This window comes from Lygodium microphyllum, chromosome 27 (genome assembly GCF_053477565.2).
Source record: "Lygodium microphyllum isolate KBCC chromosome 27, Lygodium_microphyllum_v1.1.10, whole genome shotgun sequence".
Classification (NCBI taxonomy): Eukaryota; Viridiplantae; Streptophyta; class Polypodiopsida; order Schizaeales; family Lygodiaceae; genus Lygodium; species Lygodium microphyllum.
Window position 1 is genome coordinate 61,190,228 of NC_141161.1, and position 10,813 is coordinate 61,201,040.

Genomic DNA, 10,813 nt, shown 5'->3' on the forward strand with positions numbered 1-10,813 from the left:
AAATGTGGGATTGAAACATTTAACTTAAGGGATGTTTTATAATACCCTTCAGTTGATATGGAGAGGCTAAAGGTCGCATGGTTTGACTTAATTACACCTCTTTCATATCCTCTTTTGGATGTTTAGGGCCTACAAATCATGTAGTATTTCCATCCTATCATTGCCACATGGGTTGTAATGGCGCACTCATTAAGCTCCTTTGTAACTCTTTTTCTAGCTTACTCACCAAGCCGCTTTGTAACTCTTTTTAAATAATAGAAGTCTGCAAATTCGAAAAATAAAGTCTTATTTTCTCTCACTTAGCAAATAAAACTCCTTGGGAATCATGGTTTGTTTTGACACATTGGGTGGGTAAGTCCGAGAGTGAGTCCTGATGGATCACTAAGTGAGAGATAGTATGGATATAGATGCTCAGCGTGGGACAGGGTGGTAGTAGTGTACCAATATTACAAGACATTGGGAGACAGTAAAGCGAATGATTTAGAATTAGGAAAATGCTAATGTGTATGCATATGCTCACTTTTGCACGCTCACTACCCGAAGCCATTGTTGTTGTCACTGCTCTCTCTCTCTCTCTCGTGTTGTTACTGCTCCTCTCTCTCTCTCTCTCTCTCTCTCTCTCTCTCTCTCGTATGTTTCGCGTGCCTTCTCGGTTCCCTTCTCCCCTTCTCTCTCCTGCTTGCTGCCCCTGGTGTTGAAACAGCCATGTGTGGAGGATCCATCATCTCCACCTTCATCCCCGCCTCCACCTGCAGCGCCTCCGAGAGCGAGTGGTCGCGATGGATCGACCTGCTGCGGGACACGCCCGCCTCTGAGCCCGGCGCGGAGCGAAACGGCAACAAGCCCTTCGACCTCGAGGAGGATGACGGGGCTGTGGACGTTGCTGAAATGCTCGCCGACGAACCCTTCCCCCAAGCGAAGGAAGGAGAAGGAGAAGGAGTACGGGATGCTTGCCAGCAGAAAACGGAAGAGGAACTGCGAGGAGATCATCAGCGGAACGTTTTCTGCCCCGCCTGTACGCCTTCGTCTATCACAGGTTTTTCCGCTTCTCTTGAAAAAGTATGCTGAGCTGATGCAGTTACTGTGTCTTGTCTCCATATCGCATCATATGAACATTTTTTCTATGCAGTTTTTTTCTTACGATGTAAGAGTGTGAGTCTTTCTGTTACATTCTTCATAAAGTTCTTACAGGTTTTTGTATGTAGTCTTTCGCTGCGTGTTTCCACGTGCTTTCATACGATCAGGTTTTTCATGCAAAATTTTCCATACAATGTGGTCTTTCCAACACCTTTTTCATACAGTTCAAACAGGCGTTCTACTTTGACATGCCGAGAGCGCATGTAGTCATTTGGTGTGTGGTTTTTCATAGAAATTCCTATGCAACTTAGAGTTGTAACTTTTTTAGTTTGCTTCTGTACAGTAACATAAGGCTTAGGGGGCCATAAGTCTCAATTAGCTGTATTGTTGTGTGTTTTAGGGCATGCGACCTTCTCTATAGTGCAAGGGTTGACTAGATGAACCGATTTCCTTGCTCTAGCCCACAGTAAAACCTGTGAGTCTGTGAAAGGTCACTCTCAAGACAGGTGATTTACCTGTATGAAATTCATCGGCTAAATTTAGGCCTTCATAATCAATATTCTCAAATATGAAGCATCAACTTGAATTGCACAATTTTGAATCATATGGTTATACTGGTTTAGCTTTGTGCTAAATAGCTTTGTGAATCAGGACAATGAACATGTTTTTCAAGCTACCTGATGTTTAATCAGTCTGTCAAGCTCATGTCCATCTGAGCATAAATAAGAGTTGCTTCTAAGCTTTACTGCAATGCAGCAGGAACACCTGCCAGGAACACAAACTCCCGGAGAAGGAAACACTTCTTTAGGGGCATCAGGCAGCGGCCATGGGGTAAATGGGCGGCGGAAATTCGAGATCCACAGAAAGGATCAAGAGTTTGGCTAGGCACATTTGACACAGCTGAAGAAGCGGCCCGAGCCTATGATGTTGCTGCTCGGAAGATTCGTGGGCCAAAAGCAAAGGTAAATTTCACAGATGAATGCACCAATGAAAAGGGAGTGAAGAGCAAAAGGACGCCAGAACAAGGATCATCAAGTGAGAAGGTAGTCTGCACCTTAACTCCTGTTATAGGTAATGCAGAAACAAAGAAGACAGATGTGTGCCATTGTTCCAAGCGCACCAAAACTGAAGGTGAGCATTCTCATATTAGACATTATGAGGTTGAGTGTTGCAGCAAGGTACCCATATTTAACCAGGTTAGCTCAAGTTTTTCGAGCTGCTTGTATGACTGGCCGACCAGCAGTTCTACAAAGAGTCCACCTTACATGGCGACAAGCAGTGATGACAGTGACCCTAATGACATGCCCAGTGTGGTTTGTTCAGTCCAGGGTCAAGGAGGAGATTCAAAGGTTAGCTCTCTTACAGATAAACAAGCTCCAAGTGTACTATTCCGGGATAATCCCTTTAATCCTCCTCCTAGCATATTGTCTCCCGGATCAAATGTAGGCACAGAGCAAGGGCTAGCTAGTGGATTGTGGAGCAGGTTGAGACCTTTCCTGGCTGGTCGCATACATTGGCACTTTGATAGCTCTCTTCTTCATGAACTAAGACATGCTCAAGAAACGGCTTTACTGAATGCATTGCTAAAGCTGCTTGCAATCATGAAAGATTCTGCCTCTCCAGCTTGCATTCTCAAGTAAAGCCTTTCCAGTTTGTCGTATTGTAGTGCCATATGTCTGGGTAAAACCACTTTTTGCGGATAAAGCAGTACAAATCATTTTGCACAAGATATACAATGGTAGCTGGAATCAGTGTATGTATGCACTACTTTTTGTGCCTTCCTTGCTCTTGCTCTAGCACCTTGAATAATACTGGTATGACATCATGACCTTTTGTCTGCATGGCCCAGTCTATGGATCTTCCTTTGGTTCAGGAGTTGATCCGTAGTTAAATTTCCACCCTCATATTGTGCAAGAAACAGTTCTCAAATATATGCAGCTTAGAACAATCTTTGAACAGTCTTTGTAACGCCATTATTAGCTTTTCTGCAATACTTACTCTGCCTACTATTAATTATGATATGTAACTGAAGGGTGTTAATGGGGAGTGGTGACTAGTATCTTAAAGAAAGTTTTTGGTTAGCAAACTTGCGTAGGATGGATCGAATGGCTAAGATCCTTATGGTGGTGCAATTTGGGCTTGAGATTTTTGTTCTCTTGTGTGGGAAATAAGCTATTTTTGAAAAAGTTCAATCAGAATCTTACTGGTTGAATGGTTAAAGCATTTTATATAGGGTAAGGATGGTCTTTGCAAATTGTTGTCGTATATTTGTTTTGATAGTACTTCTATGTATTGTCCACAGCTTTTTGTTTCATTGATATGCTCTATATATAATTTCGATTCTGGTAAAGGGAGGATCCAAGCTTCTACAAGACCTCCAGAGCTTTATTCCAAGGCTAATGAAAAGCTCAATGCGCTCCTTCCTCTCTCCCGAAGTTCTAGTGAGTTGTCTTTTCAGTGAGTTGATGTTGTATGATGCTTGTATGCTCTCTCTCTCTCTCTCTCTCTCTCTCTCTCTCTCTCTCTCTATGCATGCCTCTGCTTCAATATTTTAGTAAGTGACTTTCCAAGGGGTGAGTGACTTTCCATAAAGGGGGGGGGGGGGGTGGGGGTGGGGATATTAGGACCTAATTTGCACAACTCAGTAGAAGATGAGAGAACCCAAACAAGCAAAATAGATCCTTAATTCTTTATTGCAATCGTTTAATAGGGATTTGTGGAAGTATGGCTTCAAGTGCCCAAGCACAAACCCACTCACTTCACTTTGAATTTATGAAGTTGCCTCACTATCTAATGTGCTTCCATTACTTGTCCTTGATCAGGCTTCCATTGTAGTCAACCATGAACACTTTTGATTGCTTTTTCTTGTGAATACTTTGCTTTGCTCATAAGATGTCTCTTCACTAATTCTTATAGTAGGCACAAATAGAAGGAGAAGATTGCATTTGTTTCTTTTAATCTTCAAGATTGGTGATATGATCTCAAGTATGACCTTCACATCCATGATTACTTGATGTTCTTTGATCCACAAAGCTTTTAGTCTATTCTTGAGTTGCTTTTATGAAACCTTGACAAGCATTCAGTCAATATTGTTTTGTAAAACAAGTCAAATGATCATTATCCTTTTGACTCATTATTTCGATGACTTTGCCATGTACAAATAACTAAAAAATGGTATCTTGTAAAACTTCAACTTATCACATCATTGTACCTTGTTGATGGTTACATGCATGGCTTGGCTTTCTTGTTACTTGTGTGTCCCATCATTTGTCCAATGTACGAGCACTTTTATGTGGGCAATGCTTAGCCGCACTCATGATCATGAAATGTGTTTCGCCATGCATGAAATGCAAAACACATTTCACTATTGATTTTGGAGTATGCAATGGTTTGGATATCTATTTTACTCTGACTAAAAAAATGCAATTTCTACTAAAGACTTTGTTCATTAGTGTATCGTAAATGTGTTATCCTATCATTGCATGTGGCGTTTTAGTTAGGACCTATCTAAGGGTGAAATGTTTCATGTTGAAGTACAACCTCAATTGTTCAAGGGGTGATACGTTTCATGGTTATGCCGGCCACATTACAATCCTTTTGTCACAATATAACAAAAAAAAAGCTTCATTGGTTTTAATTATTTTGCACAGTTATATATTTAATTTGTTTTCTCTTCAATTTATAGATGTACAACAAATTGAGAGAGACACATGTTTGGACATGTTATTCGAGCTTCCAAGTGTTGCTTTACTTATTTCACTTCATTGCATGTGGTTGGATACGTGTGGTACTTTGCTCTCTCTCTCTCTCAATGAAGTTTATTTTTCTCTTGTAAAAAAGGCTTTTTCCTCTCGTTATGTATGAAGTTTACTTATTGTAAATTCTACAACAGTTGAAGATATCCCAAAGTGAGCCACAACAATCTTGCTCTTCATTTCCTACCACTTCATAGGCTCAACTTGTTTCCATATCTTCTATGTATCCATGGCTATACTTTTTTGAATAGTTACATGTTTACCTTCGAGTATTTGGTGTTTTTATTCACTTGAAATATTTAGTCTTAAAAATAAGTAAATATTATAATGTGAAGTATATGATGTTGTATGCGGTGCTCATAGTGATATTATAGCCTTGCCTTGATCCTCACCCCAACACTAATAGTGTTTACAATTTGTAAGCTACTTTATTTTTAGCCCTCATTGCATTGAGTTAGAGTATACTTTTTTTGAGTTTCATTGGAAGAGTCAAGTGATATCCTTTAAGTCATTTAAAGCCTTAGATAGAAGAATCAACATATTTTGAGTAACTTCTCAAACTCCAAATATTTGAGAAGTTAGAAGAACCGAAGAAAAGAAGCCCATTTGCTTCCAAGAGACAAAGCCATAGCAATGTAAGGAGTTTTGTTCCACATAGTCTACTTACTCTACCCTTTGCTACTAGTGTTGCCATCACCATCACTGCTAGATTTTTCTACTTCTCAATTTTCACATTATCCTACTCCTTTCCTTAAACACTTTCCAAAACCCCCCCTCCCCCTCCCCCCTCCCCCCCCCCCCCCCCCCCCCCCAAACTCCTCTTCCACTTTCCCCTTACTAACTCTTTGGGGCAACTCTCTCCTCTTCTACTTCTCTCTCTCTCTCTCTCTCTCTCTCTCTCTCTCTCTCTCTCTCTCTCTCGTAATTTCTCTATGTGTGTGTGTGTTTGTGTCTCTCTCTCTCTCTGGAGATTGACTATCCTCTAAAATATATTTCATATGCTTTATTTTCCCATTAGATTAGAAGAGAACTTATGGACAATTAGTTTTTTAATTTCTTGAAAGATTCCTATTAAAAATGTATTCTAGACTTAAGAGTGTCGATTACTCATAATGTTAAAAGGTAGACCATAAATGCTAAGGAGTTGCTAATGAAATTTGTAAGGCAATTCAAAAGGCCTATACTAGAGTGGGCCCTTGATTTTGCTAATTTTTGAGTTTTTCCAAAGAAAATATATAATCTAAATTATATCCTTAAAGTGATTTCAATGAAGCTTCATCTATTTGGCATCAACAATGGAATTCCTTCTTTAACATTTATATGTAGTTATATAATCAAGGCATTGCTAAAATGTATTTTAGAGATCAATGCTTTGTCAAATGACAATTTGAGACCCATAAAGGCACTAACTTTGAGTATTTAAAGCAAGAAGGGTCATAAACAACTCTTTTTCTTCAACCATCTAATTAGTGCATCATTAAAGTTTTTACTTTTAAATATCGCCTACAACACTCTAGAATAAAGTTTCTCATGTACCAAAATTACTTGCATAAGTCTCACTAACCTATGACTTACTAGTATGAGGGCCAAGACCAATGTGGATGTGTATTTGAACATTACATTTTAAAGTATGAAATGCATTTTGCAACTTTCTAATTGTAAAGAGGGAAATTTTTATTAAGAAGTAAAGCTCAAACTATAGAGAAGCAATGTTTCCAAAGAGACACACCCAAGTCATGTAGTGTTTCTAAGAGATATACTCCTTCACTATATTTATTTGATTGCATACCTTCTTCCTAGATGGTGTCATTATTAGTATTCCTATCCCATACCATAGAGGCGTTTAGGATGAGAGAGAGAGAGAGAGAGAGAGAGAGAGAGAGAGAGAGAGAGAGAGAGAGAGAGAGAGAGAGAGAGAGAGAGAGAGAGAGAGAGAGAGAGAGAGAGAGAACGCTTATGTGCACATGCATGCATGTGTTTTTGTAAATGATCAAATATTTAAATTATCATAACTTCCTCACTTTTTACTTAGATATAGTAAGAAATTTTAGTTTCTATATCCAAAATGAGAAGAGTAATGTTAGACTCACATAGAGGTATGAGTATTTTGAAGTAGGCTATATTGGAACAAAGAGAGTATTGTTAAACTCACATAGAGATGTAAGTATTGTTTCACTCACATAGATATATGGTATTGTGAGAGTCACAAATAGTTTTTGTGTATGTGTATATGAGAGAGAGAGAGAGAGAGAGAGAGAGAGAGAGAGAGAGAGAGAGAGCTTTTCTTTGAATGTGCTTTCTTAAATTTTTAAGCCTCACTAGAAAGAAGAGGATTGCAAATTAAAGGTGCTTACCATGAATTCTTTTAGGCAAAAAAGGGGGCGCTAGTGCCCCCCTCTTTGCATTAAAAAAGTTTGGGCAACACTTTCAATGTATAGCTCTCTTGTTCCTTTCATCAAAAAGGTATTGTGACCCCTCTCCCTTTCTCTCTCCCTTTCTCTCTCTTTCTCTCTCTCTCACACACACACGCACACACATCTAAATACTACTAGAAAATAATAGTTCTCTCTTCCTTTTTTTGATTAAAAAAGTAAAAATTTTCCACACACACACACACACAATCAAATATTTTCTATATATTATTTAAAGGTTTGGTTTGGGGATCATGAACTAACAAGAAAACTCCTAAGCCTATGTGGCATAAGGAGAAGTTTGGTACTTAAGAAATAAAGGGGGCTTTTTCTTGATGGATGAGTGGGGGGTTATATTTATATTCTCTCTCTCTCTCTCTCTCTCTGTGGAACATAGGATATCATTATGAAAAGGAAGAATGTGAATCTTTAAAAAATTGTATATCTCTCTCTCTCTATGGAACATAAGGTATCATTATGAAAAGGAAGAATGTGAATCTTTAAAAAATTGTATCTCTCTCTCTCTCTCTCTCTCTCTCCCCTTTTCCTAGAGAGAGTGATGCATTTCTTTTTTAATTAAATATATAAAATGATATGTTATTTTAATGGTTGAACATGTGCATGCAATTTGTACATACATTAGAAACACTCACAAATTCACATACACTATAAAAAGAGAGTTGAATTTCTTTTTTAATTGACTATCTAAGATGAGATAATAATTTTAATGGTTGAATATGTTCATGCAATGTGCATTTAGTTTAAGGTCACCACAAATATAGACATACTATAAACACACATGAATAGCATACATGCACATATACACATGTACATCTATACACATGTCCAAACACATACACACATGCATATGTGTACATGCTCATACACACATAAATATATATGAGAAAAAAAATGCAAAGATAGAGAGGAGAGGAGAGATGAACGCACAATTATAAAATGCCCATTAACAAACATACACATGCAGACAAACATATCCACACACAAATATATACATGTTCATATAATACATATATGTGTGTGTGTACACATGCACACACATAAGATGAAGAAGGATGAGAGATAGGGGGAATAAATAAAAAGGAGAGAAAATAAAAATGATGAGAGGGAGAGAGAGGACACTCATTTTCTAGACCACACAAATAGAAATATATGTACATGTGTGCATGCGCACGCGCACGCGCGCGCGCGCACACACACACACACACACACACACACACACACACACACACACACACACACACACACACACACACACACACACACACACACACACACACACACACACACACACACACACACACACACACACACACACACACACACACACACACACACATGCATGACTCTACATATACATGCATGAATCTACATACACATACACATACACACATATACAACTACACACGAAAAATTCTTCAAATACAATGCATGCTATCTTTTCCATTGTTGCATCTAGAAAGACTATATAATCAAGATATTTCAGGGCCCTATTCTTGGCTAATTCTCCTCCACCACCCTCTTAAATCAAGATGATGCTGATCATAGAAATATAGTAGCAACATTTTAATATTTAATGGACCATAGCTTAGGGCTCTTTGCAATAAGCTTCTCTTCATTGTTTTGAAATTGTGTGTTGTCGTTGACCATTTGGAATCCACAATCAAAATCTCCATTGTTTCGAAATTGTGTGTTGTGTTTGACCATATGGAATCCACAGTTGAAATCTAGACATGAATTTGGTGACAATGGCATCTTCTCATTAGGTCGATGAGCTCTCCATGGACTATGGCTGCTTTGATTTTATAAACATTTGTGTTATTACTTTGAATTGAATTATCAAAGGTAATTAGACATGCACGATGGTTTATCTTAGAAAGTAGACATGCCTAATGTATTGCTATTATGGACATGTTTAACATTTAGGATTGAAGACATGCATTTGGGAAAAATTGTACTAATAAAATTTAGGTGAAGAGCATAGCTAATTGAAACCTTGTCCTTATTTAGTTGCAGTTGATGATAGCCTACATGGTTGATTTATGAGAAGAATGATACAACTATGGGCTCCTTAGTTTTATGAGACTATGTGTTGCATGGATAATGATTCAGACATACAGATTTGTCATGAAATATACTTTATGGACATAGCAACCATGTAAAGGATAGTATAAATTTGCCTTAGTTGTAGAAGGCCTTATGAATAACTTTGATAGATATTCTATGAGGCTATATAGGTTGCATAATTAGGAGGTTAAAAAAATCTGATATACAACCATCAAATGCATAATCAAACAAATGAGTGATGCATTGCATAATTCTTAGGATATAAACATTTTTAGGCAACTAGGAGACTTTGAAAGTTGCACTAGATGAAGGCCTGCATAATCAAACTTTGGAAGAATGATACAAATATGAGATCCTTAGTTGTATGAGACTATGTATTACATAGATAATGATTCAAACATGTAGATCTGTCATGGAATATACTTTATGGACACTATAACTAGGTAAATGATAGTATAAACGTGCAATAGTGTTAGAAGGCATGAAGAATAACTCTGGTAGATACTCTATGAGGCTATATAAGTGGCATAATTAGGGGTTTTAAAAAAATATGATATACAAAAATTCAAATACATAATCAAACAAATAAGTGATGCACTCCATAACTCTTGGGATGTAAACAATTTTAGGCAACTAGAAGGCTCTGAAAGTGCATGTAGAGTCTAAATTATAGCAGCCTACATAAAGTCAATTCATATAAAAATCTGATATGCTTATAACTGCTTTAGGTGTAGATGGAGAACAATAAACAATCTAGTCGTTAGGCTTCTTGACACAAGTAGTATAGTAGAAAGTATAATATGTCCACCTGGAGATATTAGTAGTTATTATCTAAGTACTTAATCATAAGTACCAAGATATCTAGCAAGCCATGTTGCTATTTGCCGTGATAGAACTTATAAATGCCTGAGCTGTATGCTTTGTCCTAGCAATACAATCGAGGATATTATATTTGTAGGTAGGGATACAATAGCCAAGTAAAAGGCACTATGATGCATCTAGAGGATACTATATAAAGCTTAAAAAAGCTGAAGATATGTACCTATAGTATACGAAGCTTCTTACCTATAGTGGGATATAAGAAATTTAACTTTTTAGACATCTATTATGAGTATAATATATTGGTACAGGTATGCAGTTTTCTTGTTCTAGAAAATTTATAGCCTCTTTTATTAAAAACTAAGAAAATGTTTATAGAAGTTGCTAGTGGAGATATTAAATGTAGTGGGAGCTCATGCTCGACTGCCAAGACCACGGACTGCTTATTGTTTCAAGTGTTTCAAGTGAGCTCTAATGGCTATCTCTCACCTAGCCGATGTGCTTCCAATCCTACGGGTGTAGTGAGCTTATCTTGATGCCCAAATGAGTAGCATCCTCCCTCAAGCACTTCGATAGCTCCATGATCCTAGATGCAAGCTCAAGCAAGCTCAAGCAAGCTCAAGCCTCCTCCTTCGAGCTCCATCCTCCATAGCCATGCACGAGACA

General features: G+C 37.8%; 1 protein-coding gene across 2 annotated transcripts; it reads left to right on the plus strand.

Moving 5' to 3' along the window:
* The first annotated feature begins 514 nt into the window (after positions 1 to 514).
* LOC148012371 (uncharacterized) lies at positions 515 to 3,233 on the plus strand. 2 transcript variants are annotated; one of them, XM_087669563.1, is made up of 2 exons: positions 515 to 1,036; positions 1,834 to 3,233. In XM_087669563.1, the coding sequence occupies exons 1-2, from the start codon at positions 706 to 708 to the stop codon at positions 2,715 to 2,717; spliced, it is 1,215 nt and encodes a 404-aa protein (XP_087525689.1). In that variant the 5' UTR covers positions 515 to 705; the 3' UTR covers positions 2,718 to 3,233. The 2 variants fall into 2 exon arrangements, with proteins under 2 accessions (XP_087525689.1, XP_087525690.1); XM_087669564.1 differs by having other exon boundaries at positions 516 to 1,036; positions 1,837 to 3,231.
* Positions 3,234 to 10,813: the final 7,580 nt, after the last annotated feature.

Coding starts and splice junctions, on each gene's coding strand:
- LOC148012371 (XM_087669563.1), top strand. CDS start 706: ATGTGTGGAGGATCCATCATCTCCACCTTCATCCCCGCCTCCACCTGC. Junction 1,037..1,833: donor TACGCCTTCGTCTATCACAG/GTTTTTCCGCTT, acceptor ACTGCAATGCAG/CAGGAACACCTGCCAGGAAC.